At 31.9% G+C, this 23,665-nt stretch overlaps 1 protein-coding gene across 1 annotated transcript in view; it reads left to right on the top strand.

The window, feature by feature from the left end:
• LOC131844273 (adenylyl cyclase 78C) overlaps positions 1-23,665 on the top strand; it is a 128,240-nt gene that overhangs the window by 63,084 nt on the left and 41,491 nt on the right. The window contains exons 3-4 of the mRNA XM_059193110.1: positions 6,091-6,159; positions 12,780-12,853. Of these exons, the coding sequence (XP_059049093.1) occupies positions 6,132-6,159; positions 12,780-12,853 (102 nt within the window). The 5' untranslated portion in view covers positions 6,091-6,131. The remainder of the gene's footprint in view (positions 1-6,090; positions 6,160-12,779; positions 12,854-23,665) is intronic.

Below are 23,665 nucleotides of genomic sequence, written 5' to 3'. Positions count from 1 at the left end.
CCAAAGCCGTGAAAGGATTTATGGAGCGGCTGAAGGCCAACACCTGCCTGTCAGATATGACTTTAGGCTGAATGCGGTGCTAGGAGTTCGATCGACTTAAGCCATCGTAATATCGATCATCGTTTGAATTGGATGGCGAATAGATCGGAGGATGATATCCGTGATGCAGTTCTACGGACCGGTTAGGAATTTCAGTATGTAAACCAGTTACGTAACAGTATTTTGGTGAAATCATGTCCAATTGGTATAGTACGATAATCTAATGTCGCCCATTAATACAGAAGTTCCCAGTATATAATTAGTATTCTGAGGGAATACTATAGTTCTGTAACACTGTTGTAACTTTTTGGCAGCGTTGAAAGGAAAGTCTAATTAATTTAGTTATACTATGTTAGTATACATAATGGTGGTCGAAATTCGACCATAATTAATTTCAATTAGAAGTTTGAACATTATTAAATTCTATTGTTAATGATTTGCTTTATATAAGAATTTGATAACAGCACATTATATAATAATAATGTATTTATTATCAGGCTTAATTGCCCACTTTGTTAGTATTACAGATTTCTTATAATTAATGTTAGTACGTACAGACTACAGACACAAAATACACACACAAAAATAATAATAATACAAATAATATCAAAAATTAATATTAAATTAAGTTAAAATATAAATTAAAATACATTCACATATAAATCAGTATAAAAATCACCGCTGTACCATTCCATTAGAAATAGTACAGCAGTGATTAACATATGCACAGTCCAGCCTCCCCGCAATCATGCTCAGGATGCTGTTGGTACTGGCACGTACCCTCCGCACCAGGGATGCGCATCTTTTCCGCATTGTAGCATAAAAACAATCCACACGGTACTCCGCGAACATCCCTGATGCACTGCAGCATCGCGACAGCCCCATCAACACCCTGAATGCGTTGTTATACTGAACGCGAAGCCCGCTGTAGGACTTTCGGGTGTATGCAGCCCACAGATTGCAAGTGTAAAAGGATGTACAAAATGATCTAAATAGAGTGATCTTGACATCCCTAGAGCACCGCGCAAATCTGTGCGCTATCATATTCGCCCTCACCGCCAGCGCTCTCCTTTCTCGTTCAATATCATCGTCATCTCTAAGGTCAGAGTTCAACAGATGTCCCAAGTATTTAAATTTATACACCCTTTCCAGCGCTATGCCATTGAGTTTGACTTCGGGAAAAACATCTGTATTATTGCCTCTGGCCTCGAAGACCATGACTTTACTTTTTATTGCATTATAAACCAGACCGTGCCGACGCGCATATGACTCACAGATAGCCATGAGTCTTCTAAGTCCACATACTGACGCACTCAGAAGCACCATGTCGTCCGCATAACTTATATTATTTACATTTACACCGTCTATATGACAGCCGACATGAGTGCTACCCAATGCAACTATCAGTTCATTAATATACAGATTGAAAAGTATCGGCGACGACAATCCCCCTTGCCTCACGCCACACTCCAATCTGTATGACTGTGACATGGTACCCGCCCATCGGACGCTGTTGGCCTGATTAGCATACCAGTATTTGTGGATATTTATGAGATCTGGTGGCAAATTAATTTCCTCAAGCTTTTTCCACAAAATATCATAAGAAACCAGATCAAATGCTCTTGACAGGTCTAGAAAGCATGCATGGACTGGCGTTTTCCGATTAGTATAATATCGGACGGCATGCTTCACACACAACACTGCATTTTCAGTTGACAATCCCTTTTGAAAGCCAAATTGATTGTCATGTATTTTTATATGTTGAGTCAACCTAGAGTTAAGCATGCCGTCAAATACCTTCGAGATAACTGTGGCTAGAGAGATGGGTCTGTAGTTGTTTTTATTTGATACATCACCAGATTTATTCTTAATTATAGGTATCACTACTGTTTTCATCATCTCTTCTGGCATATATGAGTGACTGATACAAAAATTAAAGAGCATAGCCAACAGTCGCGAGAGGTGGGGACCCGCATGCTGTAAATGCTCAATACTGAGACTGTCATGTCCAGGCGACTTACCTCTAGTCATGGATTTTATGATCAGGTCTATTTCTTTAGCATTACATCTAATTTTCACCTCTTGGCCAGACTCAACACTAAGCATAGCACGCGATGGCCCCAATGACGATTTAATCGTGAAGTGATCCCTAAAAAGATTAGCTATATCCCCGGCATTGCTAACACCGTCAACACACACGGGAATGGTCGACTTTGAATTTAGCTTCTTCGTGGCTTTCCAGAATGAACGGAAGTCATTTGTTGAATGATGAGATGCCAGAATATCCATTTTTATTTGCTCTTGATGGTTTTGACACCACCTAAGACGTTTCTTAAAATGTTTTCTGGCCTCACACATATTATTGTAAAATATGCCGCTATTTGGTTTACCATAATGACACCAAACATGGAATTTATGTCTCGCGTTCTCGTGTGCTTCGCCAACGTGTTTGTTCCAACCTACTATAACCCTCTTCTTACGCCTAACATATTTAGGGCTTTTACAAGTCACAGCCGCTCGTCTTAGTACATTTACTATATCGTTATACAAGTTATCTATTGTTTGTTTATGTTGTAAAATATTACATGTTCGATCGGCACAGTTATAGAACTCAGGTGGAAAATCGAAAGTTTTTAATTGAGTGTGACAGTTATTATAATACGAGTCTATTTGATCTGTGCTTCTTTCACCCCATACTACATTATTAGGTACGGATTTTATTTCATGTATTTTAGGTGAGAGAACATCTAAATTACATTCTACAATTAACGGAAAGTGGTCAGACCACAGTATGTCATACTCTATGTATATATTACATACGGAGGCCACGGCCGCTTTAGATACTACACAGTGATCTAACCATCTCTGTGACCCGTGAGCCTCACTCACAAAAGTAAAACAGTTAGATACATTTTTTAACATATCTACATCTATACAAGTCCATTCTTGTTCATCACAAAACATCGATAATTCATTAAAAAATAATTCGGTGGGGTGCGCATTAAAGTCACCTAAGATATAAATACAATCAATATTACTATTGTCTATGATTGCACTTGATTGATTGATTATATAATTGTTACAGATAATATAATTGTTATAACATCTTTATTCTTAGTAATAAAAATTGGCATGCCTACTGTAAAAAGGCATATTACAGCGCTGCCTGCTGGTATCGTTATTGTGACTTAATTGTTTACTTATCATGTCTGTAATGCAAATAAACGACTTACAGAATTACTTACTTACAGAAACAAACATCGATTCGAGGATTTGATAATTAACAATATAGTATAATATAAAGATAGCGTGTGTAATGTTTTATTGTATTCTGCACTCCTTCTCTATATAAACTATAAGTTAGCGTAATTTCATACTCCTCCGTCCGCCCAAAGGCAGAAGTAATAAGAGATTCCAAAATATACTCTTTTAAAAAAGCTTCTCTCATACCATCTCAGATTATAGTCGTTAAAGTACATTATCATTACTAGAACTGGCTTAGAAACTAGTTTACATATAAAATAACTATCTAAAACTAGTGCAAAAGCGTAAATGTGTTGTAGAAGCACTGTTGGTTTAACTCGTTATTTACATTGAAATTGTTCACACTTATGCTTATACTAAATGTATACATGTGGTATTATTATTATGTATTCATAATAACACTAGCTACCCACCCTGGCTTCGCACGAGTGTACAGATGTTATATGTATAAACCTTCCTCTTGAATTATTCTTATCTATTGCCAAAAATAAAAAAAGTGTCGTAGATATGCCATATTTTTCGGTTTTTATCCCTTATTCTTATCGGGTATTGATTATTTTGTCAAATTCCCACTTTAGTAAAGTTTAGTGTTAAAAACATAAAGTAAAAACAACAAGATGACCGTTGTCGTAGACCCCTTGCAGTTTGTCATAGACCCCTGGGGGTCGATATAGTCCACTTTGGGAATCACTGATCTAAGCGAACAGATAGCGCTAGTGACTTCATTTTATACTATGTAAAGAAGATAAAAGGTATTGATTTATATTAAATTACATTTTCATTATTTGTAAAAAGTTTTGTTTTTACTACGATAGCCGCAAATATACGGCCCATCTGATCGTAAATGGTTCGAGACACCAGGGGCGTCACGTGTGCGTTGCCGAACCTTCAGAAACCTTAATATACCATTCTTGAAAACCTCACGCTGTAGTCTCGTGAGAAAACTTCAGTCCGTTCGTTAGTTCATTACACAATCTAAGTGTACGCGGGAGAAAAGTCCTTTAAGTCTTAAACAAAATCTTTATGCCATAATAGACGGTGGCACACGCTAAGACCAAGTATCTGTTGTGACCTCAGTGACCGCTTAATTACCACCTACTTGATTGCTTCCTAGAATAAAAGGAAATCTCTTTTATTATGAACTTCTCACTATTTCGGGAATAAATTATGTAAATCCCAGACCCGGCCGTATATGTAAATAAGCGAAGTTTCCTACGGAATGGACAATTCTATTTATAAATTAGGTTTTATCAATATTTGGATCATTACACGCCCATGTCATTTAGAACAAATTTTTTTTTTGTGCGAAACTATACGAATACTCATTACTAATTTTTCTACACAGTACTGGTTAGGACCTAGTTCAGCCTCCAGACTCTTATCTTCTTATATATAAAATTCTCGTGTCACAGTTTTCGTTCCCATACTCCTCCGAAACGGCTTGACCGATTCTCATGAAATTTTGTGAGCGTATTGAGTAGGTCTGAGAATCGGCCAACATCTATTTTTCATCCCCCTAAATGTTGGGAGTAGTCCACCCCTAATTTTTTTTTTATTTTAAGGCAAAACAACGTTTGCCGGAACAGCTAGTAAGGTATAACTTGAAAGTCTAAAGAGAATTTATTTTCATTTTATGGTTATTTGCAAGCAGTAAAATAAAGATTATTATTATTGTTTTTAAATAATTGTTCTACACTACAATTGGTTACATAGATCCAATTTAGTTTTAATTCTAATAAGAACGGTTTTAAATCCTAAAATTAAGTCATCTATAGCTATTTCTAGTTGTAACTTGCCACTTATTGCCACTTATGAGAATATCAAACCGCGACTACGAAACGGCATTGTAGGTCTATACCTACAATGCCGTTTCGTTTTTGCCTAATGTGCGTAATCCCATATACATCGTGTATATCAACTAATACAGTATTATATAATATATTTATTTGTAATGTTTACGATGTTGGTTTTAGATTATTAACAGGGTTTCTAAAAATACCGCACAACAGATGTCTACCTCAACCTTGACATTGACAGAATCATCAGAATACCGGAAGAATATGGAACCATAGTTTAAAAAATTCATTGTGTTTTTGTACACTGTATTACCATAGTAATCATTTTCACTACACGTTATTTACGCACATTAGGCTTTCAAGCTATATCCGACCTCGTTCACAGGCGAAACACGTGTGGATTAAAAAACGGTCGGAATTTGATCACCATTAGAGAAGGTCGTAAAGGTAGTCAAGTTTCCGTACTGAATATTTGTTATTTCACACATTCTAATTGTAGAATGTGTGAGAATTAAACTAAATAATATGAATCCTTGATGGATGTAACCTATAATGCGTCTAAAAAAAGTTTGCATAGTTTTTATACAGAAATTGAATTGTTCTAATGAAGGAATTGTTCTAAATCTTGTATATGAGGACAAACACTTCAAAATAGATTTAGGCAAACAATTGCTTCCAATTTTGCTGAGCAATATTTATACGAAAGGTATTTTGTTCTAAGTGGCGTAAGCCTGGATTTATTAATGAATTGATAATAGAGATTATAAAAACGAAAATTATTTAAATATGGAATCGGTAGCAATTAAACTAAAAGGAAACGTCCATTAGACGCCACGGCCATAAAAAAACGTTCCTTAATAATTAAAATAAGAAACACCGCATTAAAATATTTTTAAAAATCACTTTAGCTATTCTAGCCGTTGATATAATACTTAATTTTTGATCTCTCTTGTTTCTTTGTTATGGTCAATAGCGATTATTTTTATTTCAGATATTACAGGGGGCAAGGCCACCGTCGGAGACGAGACCAGCATGCCGTCTCCAAACAACCGGAAACAAGGTAAAATTGTCTATTATTATACATACCTGGCCTAATAGACGTCCTATCTTTACTATGAATATTTAAAATTCGAATTTGTATAATTAATAAAGAAAAAATCCTTAAACTTTCTTAAATTTCTCTTTAATAAGAACCTTTTCCTGATAATAACAAACTCAACAAAGAAAGAATTAGTGAAATCGGGCAAGGCGTTCACGCGTGATGCCGTAATTTTACTAGCTATCCACCCGGCTTGGATCACTCTATCCATTGCTAAAAACTGTATTAAAATCCGTTGGAGATTTTAAAACAACTAAGCGAACAGTCAGAGGAAGCGATTTCATTTTATACTATGTAAAGATGGTTAAATAAATACTCTATTCGTACTCGGCGACTAGGTATCTAAATGACAGGTTTAAGTAATGGCTAACATAAAAGGCAAGTTGGGTTATGGTTTTCTTTCACGTTCTTCATCCCTTGGTCATCTGTCAAGCTATTAAGATGACCTGAAGATGAAAGGAAATGTTTTTTTATATAATTGGAATAGCAAACAAGCTGATGGCCTTCCTAATGTGAAGATGGCTTCCTAATGGTAACCGTTGCCTATTAATGGCTCTACGGACATCACGCTAATATGTGACGCCCGTGATACAACTCGTGTGTTGCTATTCCATAGGACTGGTAAGTGGTGATGATGATGTCGTGCCTCTTTTCTTATAATTGTGTACCAACCCATTTTATTCTCACTACATCATACAGTTAGTAATTCGTTTTACACCAAAATACCAGAGTCTGTTATAAATCTGCCTTATAAAATATTTAAAAGTCATAAAAATCATATAAAACATTTCCTTTTAAAAAAGTTTACTATAAAATTGAAGAATTCGTTAACGTTTAAACATTATTATAATGATTTTATAGAAAAACTTAAAATCCATAGCGCTGACAATATTATCCGATTGCACTAATAATGAGCGCGTAGCGATTTCTATGTTGATTATCGCATGCCTCTTACTTGTTATACTTTAATTATTTATATAAGAAACATCTATTCAAAAGAGCAACACACAAGTTTCTTGCTCATTCTTGTTATGAATCTGCGTTCGGAATGAGTGGTAGATTCAAAATATGACTATTCAAAAGTTCTTGTAATGAGTTTATTTGAATAAAGATTATTTCTATTTCTATTTCTATGTCTTTCTATAAAGACATGTTACACTGATATTATATAATTATTGTTAATGTACTATCTGATATAATAATTAAGTTATTATAATCTTGAAAGCAAATTGGGATACTGTAATTTAAACATAATTACGGGTGTGTTTCAATTCACAGTTGAATGAACGAATAATCCTTCATGAATATGCTAACAAATTCACTAGGTATGCAGTGATGCCAGTTTTGGGGGGTTTCCCCTCTAAATTTTAGGGATTTTGTGTGGGGAGATATTTAGGTGGAGAGAAATGTTTGGGTTTAAAAATTTTACGGTATGGTCCTTTTATTGATGTAAAAAATAAATAACAGCAGGAGAAATTTTTGGAACGCAAATGTTTAGTTTATTTCCTTTGTCCTAATCAGTAGCACAGATAACATAATATTACATATCAGTAGTAAAAAATGCCACCATAGTGTGTAGTATCAAAAAATAACAGTCATTAGGGCTGTTAATACAGAAGATTTCTCTATTATGGTGTAGTTAACTACATATAGAATCTACTATATGAACATATAACTACAACTACTACAAACTACATATGAACAGTCGTTTTGACTTAAACTTTGGCGGATTTTGGATAAAATTTGAGGGTAAACCACATATATGCATCAGGTAACACTACCGCTATGTTAATACTATTTTATGTTGGAGAGTATTAGAGAAGATTATTGTTAATTTTGATGTTAAATTTTAATGGCAATGTTCGGCGAACTCTAAAAGCTTATGATTGTACTAACTGACCTGCGGTATACTCCGTTCCTATTGGTCGAAGCTTGATGTAGCCTTTACCCAGCCTAGCTAAAATACATTAAAAGAATGGTTTTCATTCAAACCTATACATTAGCGTGATTAACTAAACAAATTCTTCTACATTATAATATGTGAATACATATTATAATGTATTTATAATAGAATAGATAGATAGATAGATATAATAGATATAATAGAATTCGTATAGAACGGGGAAGGGAATTGTTTGTAATGTGGAGTTAAGACTCCATTGCGTCTACTCCGCACCATATCAGGTTGACTTTCACGTAGTTTCCCCTGGATATCATCGTGATAAATATCTGATGAATTTGTCACTATGTGCTAGACACCTACATAAGTACACAATGTAGAAAAAACTAACTATTAAAAAAAACTAAATTTAGTTGAGTTTCTTGCCAGTTCTTCTCAATGAATCTGTATATTCAAGTGGACGGTGAGGAAAACATATTAATACAAAAAATATATGTTCTTAAGCGGCTAAAATGAATTTTTGAATCGATTCGATTTGATATTGTATTAATTCGTTACTTTTCTTTACATGTACAATGTTTCCCATTATTGATCCAACAAACCAAACGCCATAAAACTATCAAGGTAACTAACTGCTCCAATATTTGTAAAAAAAACGATAGATTTGTGTCGGAATAAATATTCCTTGCCTGTTCATAAATAAACAAAAAGATTTCTGAGAAAGAAACTTAGTGTTACATTTTTTAATACATACAAAAGAAATATTTCTCCACAATACATAAACAATATTTCTCGTTTCATGCCTCTGTCTACCATATTATAGTTGTCAACCGTGAGAATATTTACTTAATATTATTGTTTTATATAATAAATAACTAAAACTAACTAAAAATAGAGCATAAATTATAAAGATGATACGTGAAGGTCGTCCAGTTTCGTGCCATAATTTTGATAATTATTTCTGACATGCAAAATGGAAAACTAAATATAATTTCTGATATTTTCATAATTTCATCATTCATATGCGCGATTATGTGATGCATTTAATACGAAGAGCTCAACTTGTTCATTTGTATTTTCTTAGTGAAATTAATCTTACTAATCTATTTCTATAGTACATATAAATAAAGTTAGAATGTCTATTTGTAATATTGAAATAACCGTTTTTACTACATGCATACGAATATAAATATGGTACATACACCAAAATAACATTTTTTACAATTTTTGTCTGTCTGTCTGTCGGTCTGTTTGTTCCGGCTAATCTCTGAAATGGCTGAACCGATTTTAACGGGACTTTTTTTGGTAGGTAGCTGATGTAATAAGGAGTAACTTAGACTACTTTTAATTTAGAAAAAATAAATTAAATTATACGCGAACGAAGTCGCGGGTACAGCTAGTATTATATATAAACGTGTAAGTTTGTGAATGTGGATTGATGGATAGATATTCCTTACTCTTTCACTTGAATACTTCTGAATGGATTTTAATGTAACCTTACAATAATATAGTTTACATCAGAATAACACATAGGTTATAAATTTCAGGCAGGTGAAACCGTGGGCATAACTAGTTATATACTAATCCGGAGCTATTCACATAGTGACATCTAGTCCCAAGCTTGCTAAGCTGTATACAAATACTTAAATACCTTATTTTTATATAAAGACAAAATATCCAAATTAATACAAACAATCATACTTATACCACAGATAACATAATACTACATAAATGTGTAAGCTATATTATTGTAAAGTTCATCAAAATCCGTTGAGTAGTTTTTAGGTGAAAGAGTAACAAACATCTATCCATACTCACAAACTTTCACGTTTATGATATTAATAAGATTAGTATAGATTCAAAAAGATCAAAATAAAAGTTAAAACGATGTTAATAAAGTGACAAAACGGACAATTGTCAGGAAGGTTTCATCTCACCTCAATATCTACCGTAATTAAAAAGAAATCAATTTGTAATCTTCTGATGTAAAACTTTCAATGAAAGCACCTTTTAATTAATTCCATTTTAGTGTTGTTTTCCTTTCCGAGAAGCCCATAATTAATGTGATATTGTTAAAAGTTTAAAATACGTAATTACTATAGTAATTTCTATTTTATTATTATACTAGCTGTGCTCGAGGTTTCACCCGAGTCAAATTTATAGCCTATATGTTATTCTGATGTAAAAGCTATATTATATTATACATATAAACACCATATCCAATATGTCGGATTGTCCACTTCAGGGGCACTGGATATCGCTGCATTGCTGCGGACCCAGGGCTTCTGGACATGGACAAAGACATAAATATAAATATATGAATTAAATGTATAAAATTGTAATTTACTAACATAGTTTATAACTTGTTTACTAACATAATATGGATGGATAAATATCCGAAATAAATGGAATAATAATATTACTGTAAAGTTTCATCCAAATGCGTTCAGTAGTTTTTGCGTGAAAGAGTAACAAATACCGCGGGCACAGCTAGTAAATTAAAAATAAACCACCTTCTAGCATGTGCGCTTTTGTTTCAGTCTGGAGGGCAAGATGGCTCCACTGAGAAAATAGCTAAGTACAAACAATCCCATTACAGTGTACTCGTAGATTGCAATCGTACGGTTCATCAGTAATGTTTTTATTTATTTATTTAACTTCAATGGACACAATACAAAATATAGTACTGGATTATGTTTTAGCGAATTTAACACCATGCGGCATTATCTACCAGTCAACCATAGGTGGTGCAGATAATAATTGTTGTCGGTGCAAATATAATAAATGATATACAAAATATAAACAGAACGATAAATACAATATATATGTAAGATATACAAAAATATATACAAATATAGCAGTCCTGGCCACGCGTGATTGTTTGTATCGTGACTATAAATTGAGATTCAGCTATAATGTGTAATGTAGTTTAGAATCCATCGCAAACCATCCATCGACACGTATTTTATATATATAAAGATTATATTATACATATATATATAAATAAACTTAAATGTAAACTAAATAGTCTGACAGTCGCAGGGCTAAAGTGTGAATGTACTGATGTTCTTTTATTATTATTGAAAACAAGCTTATTCTATTGTAGAAAACATTCATATTACAAAACAATACAAAATAAATATATATGTTCATATATTTTAACGGTTTATCATATGTAAACGGCATTATCTACCAGTCAACCATAGGTGGAGCAGATAATAATTGTTGTCGGTGCAAATATAATAAATGATATACAAAATATAAACAGAACGATAAATACAATATATATGTAAGATATACACAAATATATACAAATATAGTAGTCCTGAACGCGTCGCTGTAATAAAGGTTTTAATAAAATAATATCGCGACTATAAATTGAGATGTAAGCTATGCTATCTTTCAAGTTGGATCAAATTGCACACCATGTGCAATCAGTTTAGTAGTTTAGGAATCCATCGCAAACCATCCATCGAGACGTAATTTTTATATATAAAGATTATATTATACATATGTATATAAAATAAACTTAAATGTAAACTAAATAGTCTGACAGTCGCAGGACTAAAGAGTGTTAATGTACTAATGTTCTGTTTATTATTTTGAAAACAAGCTACGTACTGAACTCTATTTGTAGAAAACATACACATATTACAAAACGAAATTACGGAAGATAAATATATATGTTCATATATTTATCTGACGGACAACCGAGGTAATAAATAATAACAGCGTTTATCATATGTAAACGGAAGTGTTTACCATTTCAGGCCGCAACATCGCTAAACTTTAACCTATTTGAGGGTAGGTAAAAAAAATACTGTCTTGTGTTTATTGTCATAGGTCGTAACAATAACAGTCAGTTTCCCTTAAATAGTGGGTGTCTACTCAACATAATTTGCTGAGAGGGAAACCGTTCCAACGTGATATATCGGCGAGTTCTCACACATACATAGTATATATGAATAAACACAAAAATATATAAGTATAAACACTTGAAAACTTCGCTATATTTAACAATGTAATAAAAGAAAAAAGCATTTTAATAACAACTGCTTGTACCCGTAATGTGAAATTAAAAATTACACAAAGCGTGTAGTCAATCCATATAACTCGGATAATAAAAATAATCCTAGACATAACCAGATCTAACACAAACTCCCATCTAGCTCTAAACTATGTAATATTATGTTATCTGTGCTCTAAACTATGAAGAGGTTGTATTACAGGTAACTCTACACCTGACAAAAAATCTTAAATACATATTCTATGTAATATATGTACATAGAAAACACCCAAATATGTGGCCAATCAATGTGTCTCGGGGATAATAATAATCCTGGACAATACACACATCTAGCACTAAGCTCAGGAGAGCTTATGTTACTCGAATACTGATAAAAATTCTTAAATTCATTTTTTAATTAATATGTATTCATAGAAAAACAATATATATACAAACAATCATACTATGCATATAAATAAATATCTAAATCATACGGAGAATTGAACCCGCGACCAACAAAAGCAAAGTGTTAAACCGTTTGCAAAATTTGGAAGTAAGGCGGTGTGTCTAGAGGTTTACACAACCGAGGGCGTCAAATAAATAATAACAGCAATTTGTGTAATAATTGCTTGTAATAATGATATACCAAAGTTAATGAAGTGTTTATTATTTCAGGCCGCAACTGGCTGGAGACGATGGTAGAGCTACCCTCAGCGATAGGTGAAGAAGACGTTACTACTACTGGAAACGTGAGTAAAGTTAATAATTTATTAATTGACACCAATTTTATTATTATTACTATTATTATTATTACGTAAATTTTTAGCACACATTACATAATTACTGCTAACTTGCGATAAAGTATGCGAAATATTAATACGGTAATACGACTTTACTAATAGGCGATTTTTGTATGTAATACGTATACATAGTATATATGAATAAACACAAAAATATATAAGTATAAACACTAGTGAAAGTAAATTCGCGTAATATTTCAAAACAAATTTAAATAACTTACGTATATACATGAGAAAATTTTTAAAAAGTAATATCTGCCCTGGATTAAAAATAGGTAGACATTAGATGTATATAGTAATAGACTACATTTGCATATAAAATTTTATTTCATAATTTATTTATTTATTCTTTGTTAAGTTACCGTTTCTGTAGGTAATATTTAACCTTACCTAGATAAAAACACACGACATTGTTTTCGCTTCAGCGTCGTCTTCTTCGTCTTCTTCGTCTTCTTCAGAAGACAACGACCCCAATCGTCTAGTGCAATCAAGCAAGCGCTTTATTCATACACATACTTCAATCTCATTCAAACGGGGATCAAAATTACAATCTGAGCCGAAACTTGAACCCATAGAGCCTTCAGACTAAAGACGTAAGCAACAGGCAGGAGTTAGCCTTCACCCGCTCCATAAGTCCAGCTGGTTTGGAGTGCCCAATAGTAGAAAAAACTTTACTATTTTCTAATTTGTGTTAAGTACATACCACTTATATAAGATTAGTACAACTAATGCTGTAATAAGTACTTTAGTACACACGAATAAATTCAATAGGAAATGTATCCATTTCGTATTTGCGAATGGCGGTTGACCCCATTTAGTTCATTACAGCAAAAGGGTCAATAGAACGACGTTCCTATTTACGCAGTCTATATTTCTACAACTTCTATGTACTGCCAACCGACACTGTACACGACTATAAGATTATTCGATACATTGGAACTTTATATGGTGTAGGGGTTTAATCCACTACTTCGTGTTTCGATGGTCGCGAGTTCGGTCTCTGAACAAGTTGTTTGTGTCTGAACTCGGATTTTTTCTATGAATTATAAATTGTATTTAAATGAATATATATGTATATATGTGTATACCATTAATTTTTATATCTAATACAGCCATAGGAAATGTCTTATCTGCATTTATGTTTTCTGTATTATTTAAATTACATCGATACAGTCTTCGTAAAATAAATCAGTCCTAAACTAATCAGAGCCTGTGCATTGTGTATAAAAACAATTGTTAGAACTACTTATTTTTTTATATATATACATGCGACTATTAAATGAAGGACAATGTGCTAATACGCTAGACTGATAGAGATATTCAGTGGATTACATACATAGCAGTAAATATAATTTACTTTCGTTCCGATCATAGTTGCACGTTACATATAAACTGTTACTTAGCAACATTACTTATTTTAAATATGATGGATTAGACTTTTTCTTCTAAAATCAATGTACCTAATACGGACCCTTAATCCATTACATTTAAGACACTCTACATCTCTACATTTAAATAATATACAGAAGAATATACAATAGAACAATAGTAGCAAATAAATAAAATCTGTTAAAATACTAATCACTGTTGGACTTATATAGACAACCGATATACATATTTTGAGTACCTACATTGATAATGTTTCCAATAGTATTTACAATCTTTCCGTAAAAACAGCTAAAAAGACCGACGACCGTACCGTATTCAGAATTAAACGGGTAACGGGTAATACAGTTTGTTTCATATTATTTAGAAATACCATTTGAGTAGATTACATATATTTACATATAATGAGTACACTACTCCTAATAATAATAATCATATTAGGCATGTGTTTATTTGGTCGACTACGCCGTTTTTATTACGATTTACGAGAAGTTAACTGACCGAAATTCTTCCGGCTTATTGAAGGTAAAAAGGTGCGTTCACATGCAGTTTAGTTTTATTTTTACGAGAGGGATTTTTAGTCAAATATTACAGTGAAATTTATCAAGTCAAATAGGTAGAGTGAAATTTACAAAGACAAGAATTACACTGCTTATATATGTGTTATGATTTGATTAGCAGGGGTATAACAAGCATTACATAATAAAGTGACGTCCGTGATGCTGTACTTGTATGTGTATAAAAGAAGATACTTTTCCATTGGCCGTTAGTTTGGTTGCTATTAAAATTATATAAAAAGTTGAAACCAACAAAAATTAAAAATAAATCATTCGTGAAAAAATCGATTATTCTTTTTATTTTTGGTGGTAGACGATGATGTTTTTATATATAAAATCATTCTATAATAAGTTACATTTGAATTATTTGAACTGCGGCCTTTTAGATATCTGTAGGTATCATTAAAAGTGAAATTTAAATAAATCTATACGAATATGTTAAGTAAAATTAACAAACTCAAGTACATTTGCCGTTAATATTTATTACACATCCTATATATTGTGTTGCTTTATTAAACTTCACCAGGGCACTAAAATGGGTTTATATGGACCGCACAGTCTAAATGGACGTAAATGTAATGTTTAAGGGACATATTACACTACCAAATATACAGGATTATATTATTATGTACTTAGATCAATTCACCAATTTAGAAAATGCAACTGACACATTTAATTTAATTACAAGAACGTAACAAGTAACAATTAACGTGTATATATATAATATAATAATATTAAGTTGCCTGACATAAACAAATATTTTTTTTGTATTGGATAGGCCTTCTATCCAATACAAAAAAAATACCACTAATTAGTGTTATTTCTTTATTAACATACTAATATAGTCTATCACTATATCAATAATATTTATGTAATATTTTTATGTAATAAAAAAATAATTTTCAAATCGTTGCATTGGTTTACTTTCCTCGTTACAAAATTTACTTTTTCTCTCTGTATATTTATAGTCTGTGTAGAACCTGTACTAATGACATTCGCTGGCAAGCATCAATTAAAATAACAGGGGTTGTAATCAGGGTTTCTGCATTATTAATATCTCACTCTACAAACTGGACGTGAATAAGCAACTTTTTACAATGTCTCTAACATACTTGACTTTTATATTAAAGTAATTATTAATGTTTGAACGCTCGTGTACACTTACTCCGGTTGGCCTTTACAGGCGGTAGGCGAAACCCCTTCCGCTCGCCGCCGATGCATCCGTCTATAAAATTTGTTAAATCAGCCGAAAAATCGGCCTTCTGAAACTTGTACCGTGCTCTATTTTTTAGTATTTGTTTAAGAAAAAAATATTTATGTAATATACAAAAGGTGCTGAATGTTTAACGGATCGTGGATGTGAAAGGAGAGGATCAAAGAAAATATTGAAGTGAATGATTGCAGAAGATTATGGCTGGAGATAGATCAGGACTTTGAGAATAAGGTACTTTACCTTCAAGCAATTACGTACATGCCTTTGTTAGTTGTCGGCAACAAAGATGTAACTATAGGCTACAGGCTATATCACCCATTTACCATCGGATGGACTGAACACCTATTTACCACTATTGTGGAATACAAAGCTTCATGTTTGATAAAAATACTGATTCAATTCAGTGTCCATTAGCTTTATAATGAGAATTTTATTTTATTATGGTGGTAGACGTTTTAAATGTCTGATGTCTTGCTCTGCCTATAAAGATTATCAATTAAAATCATTCTATAATAAGTTACATTTGAATTATTTGAACTTTGGGTGTACGGCCTTTTAGTGTGTGTGCGTGTGTGTGTGTGTGTGTGTGTGTGTGTGTGCGTATATCTGTAGAATATCGACTTATTAAAAGTGAAGCTTAAATAAATTTATACGAATATGTTAAGTAAAATTAACAAACTCAAGTACATTTGCCGTTAATATTTATTACACATCCTATATATTGCCTTAGGGTTGCTTTATTAAACTTCACCAGGGCACTAAAATGGGTTTATATGGACCGCACAGTCTAAATGGACGTAAATGTAATGTTTAAGGGACGTTAGCGCCTTGTATTACACTACCAAATAGAAGTTGTATTCTCGATCATTTACAAGATTATATTATTATGTAATTAAGAAGCATTGATTATATTTAGAAAATGCAACTGACATTTAATTTAATTACAAGAACCTGTTAGATCAATTCACCAATTTCTCCCGAAAATGTATATATAATATAATAATTTAATTACAAAACAATGTAAAAGTAACACATTATTTTTTGTATATATATATATATACATTTGTTAAAAAATCCATACCCCGCACTTGGTCTCAAAAAAGGATCAATAATCGATTTATTCAACATACAATATAGTATCATATATCAATAATATTGATAGTAATATTTTTTCCAAAACCAAATAAAAAGTAAGCTAATTTTCAAATCGTTGCATTGGTTTACTTTCCTCGTTACAAAATTTACTTTTTCTCTCTGTATATTTATAGTCTGTGTAGAACCTGTACTAATGACATTCGCTGGCAAGCATCAATTAAAAATAACAGGGGTTGTAATCTTGAGGGTTTCTGCACCCTTTAATTTCATTACCATATCTCACTCTACAAACTGGAGACAGAGGTACCTACGTAAGCAACTTTTTACAATGTCTCTAACATACTTGACTTTTATATTAAAGTAATTATTAATGTTTGAACGCTCGTGTACACTTACTTTTTCTTACCGGTTGGAAATGCCTTCGTTTTACAGATATTCGAGTATGTTTATTAATCACGAAATTTAAAGCGGCATCATTACCCCTTAAATTGAACCCCAATCAACAGACTGAATGTCGCCGCCGATGCACATCCGTCTATAAAATTTGTTAAAAAAATCATGATCCGAAAAATCGGTCGGCTTTGAATAGCGCAAAGAAGTTGGTGACTGGCTGCTCTATTTTTTCGCTTGGAGAATATTTGTTTATAGAAAAAAATATTTATGTAATATACAAAAGGTTTTGAATGTTTAACGGATCGTTTATAGATATTTGATGTGAAAGGAGAGGATCAATTTTTAATAAAAGAAAAACCCCATCTTGTGAATGATTGCAGAAGATTATGGCTGGAGAATATAAGGACTTTGCTGAGAATAAGGCATCTTTTCCACCTTTAAGAAACAAAAATTATCAAAGTACATGCCTTTGTTAGTGGTATCTGATGGTAACAAAGATGTAACTATAGAGAAAGACATTTTACGACAGGCTATATCACCCATTTACCATCGGAATTATAAACTGTTTGAGATTGTCTGAACACCTGATTAGTTATGTTTTGTATGAAATTTTAATGTGTATGGAATACAATATTATGCAATGTCATGTTTGGTTAATATATTTTTAGCTGTTAATGGAATTCAATTCAAAATATTATCTTATATTTAGTGATGTCCATATTATCTCTTTATAATGAGAATAATAGATTAAACAAAAACGAAATTTTTGTTTTTGCGCTCGGGATCTAGCTTCACGAAATAAATCACGATTTGCCCTCGTGAGCCGTTCATTAATGTAAAACTTCTGAGCAGGGCTTGGAGTAATCATCTCAGTAAATTAAATAAAATAAAGTAATAATTTATTAATAACGCATACTACGCGAAAGTTTACCTGTCTATTTAGCATTCACATATATTTATGTAATCATTAGAGTGATTGTCTTGACGTTATACATTATGAACAATGATATGAACATATATTTTTTCAAAATTTGTAGAAAAGGGTCCGGTTGAAAACGACAGGAGCATCCTGTCGGCATACGCTGAACTGGGTCCTTTTGCCGCCTTCATTAAATATCCTTTAATTATTTTTCTTTCATGTAATTTGACAGTAAGCAATAACTTATTCTTATTCCATATTTCACTATAGTATATTCAAGCCTGCATAGTCCCGACGCCTCTCCATATATAACGTTCTACTATGAAAATTTTATAGAATAACTACTTAAACTTGATGAAATTTTGTCCATAAGCTAAGGCAACTAATATAAACGTTTCACACTAGTCGCTTTTTCTTTAAACAAGTGTATTTTAGAATTACATGTAACTGTAAGTGTAACACGTAAAAATTTTTTCACCAAAAAAATAGGACCTATCTTTAGCTCATTCGTATGAGCAATCCAAGACAGTTATATACATATAGACATTGTACATTTTATAGTAAAGAAAAAATCCGTTTTTACTTACTGTAATAATAAAGTAAACCGAGTAGAGCGGAACGTAAATAAATATTTAATTTAAATTTGCCGTAAATACGGCAAATTTTCGATTGAAAGTGTAGCTATCGCGGTTGGGTGAGGATACACGCAAGGTCTCTGAATAGAGAAAGAACAAAGAGTATATAATATGGATGTATTTTGTATATACTTAATGAAATCGTAGTAATTAATTATTACTGTAAAACAAGATTAAGGTACGAATTACTGGGGGATAACTTTAAATAATAACATTTTAAAATATATACACAAAATATAGCGAAAACCACCTGAAAATAAAATTTCATTTAACTATATTCTTTTAGCGAGAGCTGAGCTGAATATCTTATGAATTCTGGGAAGGTTATTTAATTAAAGTAATTACCACTCTCTGAAATGGAAAGCTCGACTTATTACTAACCTACTAATTTAGAAGTTACAAAATTAGCCTACTTTACAATAATATTACAATTTTGACTTATTTAATATTTTAGAGGCAATTTTCTTGAGCGAACACCTATTACGTTATTATATTTATAGTTAATTTTTAAACAACTTTAAAATTTTCGCATTAATTATAGGTGTTTTATAAGTGCTATTCTATGGACTTTACTTATATCGATGAATAACGGTCCTCGCTGTGCGTTTTGCCAGAAAATATTTGCCACGACAACCTCATCGTTGAATTTCCAGTTTCCAGCTGTGGTATATTCCGACTGATAGAATAGTGAAACCGTCAATAATAAAGCTAATTCTTTTCTTAAAAAGCCAGCTACGCATTTGCAATTCCCCTGGTCTTGCGGGTGCTCTTGGGCGGCGGTAATAACTTACCAAAAACTTATAAAAAATATATAAATGTTTTTCACTACTCTTATTCAAGAGTAGTGAAAAACATTTATGTATTTTTTCGTAATATCACAATCGTAAATTATTTATTAATTACTAGTTTCTACCCGCGACTTCATTTGCGTTTGTATAAAACAAAAGGGTCAAAAAGCGCAAGCAATTTCTTAGTTCGTTTGGCTGGTTGCCAATGTAATAAAGAGGAATTTGTTGTATTATCAAATCCGTGAAGAATATCCTTACTTTATTATGTAATAACTGTCTGCCGTAGATTTGCTTGCGTAAACCATCTGGTTGTCGCTCCCGGGAGGACCATTTGCAGATTTAAGAGATTTTTTAGAATTTTAACGACATTATTTAAATTTAGGATTAGGTAAGTTTGTATATATATTGTGGACTTTTTAAGGTAACTAAATTTACATAGTATATTAACGAATTTGAATGGTGAATACGCCATGATGCGCTAACTGACTCGACGTCATTTTCATCCCATCGTATGTTTCTGGTGCCAAGTCAACATATACCATGTATATTTTTGTATTCCATACACATCCATACAAAAGAATCGGAAGAATACTTTTGCATTATTATTTACTAGCTACTCGCCTCGGCGTCGCACGGGTGTACATGTATTATATATATAAATAAACCTTCTTCTTGAATCACTCTATCTATTAAAACCGCTTCAAAATCCTACGTAGTTTTAAAGATTTAAGCAAATATACATAGGGACGGACGTACAGCGATAGCGACTTTGTTTTATACTATGAATTGATATTATTAACCGGGTGTTAAGACGAATAACTTTATGGTAAATAAAGGTATTTACCTCTCTCCATATTTCGTCTAGGTTGCACTAACCGTGGTCACGTGCTGACTCAACTCTGTGTTAAGACCCGGTTAATAATATAAAGAATGTATATTAAACACGAAAGTTAAAAATAAATTTTGTATTATATTAGAATATACTTGAAATGTTTAAAATTTAGGACTAGCGGTTGTTGTGTACTTAGGAGCTTATATACTTAACTACTTAAATAGTATAAACATATCCAAAAGAGAAAAACATATTAGTAAAGTGATATAACCGCTAGCGTTACTCATAAGGATGTTAAAGGAAAGAAAACACAACCGTCATATTCACTATACACTATTTCGATTTAGTCGACCGGAAGATTTACTGACTCACTATTCATACCCTTACGAGAATAGTGTTGCCAATTCTTAAAAATACCGGATTTCTCTTTTTACCACAAACAAACAATAGTTAATCGGGTCTTAACACAAATAATTTCATTGCAAATAAGGTATTTACTACGATTACGTTTACAAAAAAAACTTATAAATTGATTATTATAAAATGATAATTGTTATATTTTGTTTAGTTACACTTTCTTATTAAAAAAATAATCGTGGTTAAATAGTATTTTTTATTAGTGTGGCTAGAATTATAGTATATTCACAACTTCCCAAGTATGAGAGAGGACCTGTCCCAGCGATTCATTTTAATGACTGACATTTTTTGTTCGCCACATAATAAAATTAGATTAATATTACAGTTTTAATATACATGTACATTTTATATATAAACATATAATGCAAACTCTAGGTTACATTAATTATTTCTGCACTGTATTAATGTAAAAATATGAGACTTTCCGTAAAACACGAAATGGTTGGCAATGCTATACTCTTATCTCTCCGTAAGTCCACTATAGGACTTGGTTCTTTGTGGGAAAAATGTGACACCACTAATAATGTTATTTATAGGCTTTAGGTACGTATTATTTTTTGTCTATTCTCTCGGCTTTAAGAGGAAAGTAGGTATCTATTTGCAGATAGAGATGTTTTACTAAACTAAGTACATTGAAGCTCGATTTATAATATGAACTGAATTTCAGGATTCGAGCTCGACTCTTATTTAGTTTGTAAATATTGAAATGTCTTCAAATAAATGTGCTTTAGATAATGAAAAGATATAATATTAAAAAATATTTCCCAAGAAATTTTTATGTGATATACTTGCGTAGTGTAAAAAATAAGTATAGAGAGATGAAAGAAAATGTCTTTATGTAGTGGTGAGTTAAGCCGAACACCTAATATGTACATATTATACGTACGTACGATTGTATTAAATATATGTAGAAGTTGTTTCTGTGCATATGTCAGTGTCATTAATCTCGTGTACTCATATAAACCGCAATAACATAAAAAAAATAAAAAATCTGCTAACCTGTATACTTAATTAAGTTAAATACGATAAGTAGAGTTCCTAAATGTAAAATATCTTAAGAATACGATGTATTAACAAAATCACAGGAAATTTTTTCAATGACAATTTTAAAAAGAGTAAAAATCCCGTTGGTTGTCATTTTTCTCTTGTTTGAAACATCCTCTTGAACTGAAGAAAAAAGTAAAACAAATAATGACGTAGGAATAACAAGTGTCGGAGGTATACTTGAATAAACAAATTTTGATTAGAATTTAATTTTGAATTACGTGCAATACTTCGTTCAGAATATCACCAATGATTGGAATTTTGCGTCACTGGAAACCTTTATCAGTTAACTGTGACGTCTACACCTTCATTCAAGGGGAAAATGTGCATCATTTATTGATAAAGTGTACAGTAAATTCAAATGAAAGAAAGGAATACTGCCGGCATTTGGCGCGATTACGATTTAAATATTGATGTCTAAATAATTTACCTGCGTTCCATACCTACCAATAAAAAAAGAGACGGCTACATAGAATAAAAGTGAAGTTTCAAAACCATGTATGTATTTATATAGATCCTTGTATTAACGTGCAGTGCACCATTCGAATTTAATAATCTGTGGTGATTTTTATTTTGCGCGGGAAAATGACAATAAAAAAACTTCGTGCAGATATACTACTTTGTTGTCTTTTGTATTATTCATTGTTTTTCTTAATTTATATATATACTTATATCGATCACTAAATTCTACATTATTACGCAGATAAAATATACAATAACTCGCCTAGGTATTAATATTGACCCTAAAATAATTTAAAACAAAACGCTTTTTTAAGCGCATATTCGTGTCCAAAACTATGGTAATATTGTGAAATATTTTACGCATATATTTTTTAAAATATCAAACACTTAAAGTGTATTTTTGTAAGAGGTTTTAAAAGTAAGGGCAACTAAGAAAAGTCCAGTCTCATTAAAAAAATACGCGAAGCAGTTAATATTTTGTATGCATTTCACGAAACATTTTAAAACCCCGGAAATAAATTTACTGATCCAGTTTTCCAACGCAAGCCAAAAACTACATATGTTAATTTTATTACCCTCTAAATATTTACAGGGTTAATCGTAAAGCATACCCCAAAACCAAAGCCAACGATTCGTGAAACTGAACAACTTTTTTAAACATTCACTTTATTTAAACGTTTCAAAGAAAGGATTTTTTCGTTGATATTAGTATGTAATATTATGTAATATTATATTAGTGTGTAAGGTTCGGTAACAAAAGAAAAGAGGAGTGTTCTCGCTCAATCAAAGTTGTTTAATGCATCATTCTACATGAATCGACTTAATATTATATCTATTCACTACAAAGAAAGTAGTTGGGTATATATGTTTGCTGTAAGCTTCCTTGGAGATTCGGAATTTATGTATGTCCTCTAAATGTCGTTGGAAATTGACGATTTCATGTACGCGACTGTAAAATATTTACCATTAAACACTGCGCGCAGTAAATATCCACTGTTGACAACTACTTCCTTCCTACGA

This window comes from Achroia grisella, unplaced genomic scaffold (genome assembly GCF_030625045.1).
Source record: "Achroia grisella isolate CSIRO2021 unplaced genomic scaffold, CSIRO_AGI_Agris_v1 utg402, whole genome shotgun sequence".
NCBI lineage: Eukaryota > Metazoa > Arthropoda > Insecta > Lepidoptera > Pyralidae > Achroia > Achroia grisella.
This window is presented reverse-complemented; position numbering and strand designations above follow the sequence as displayed.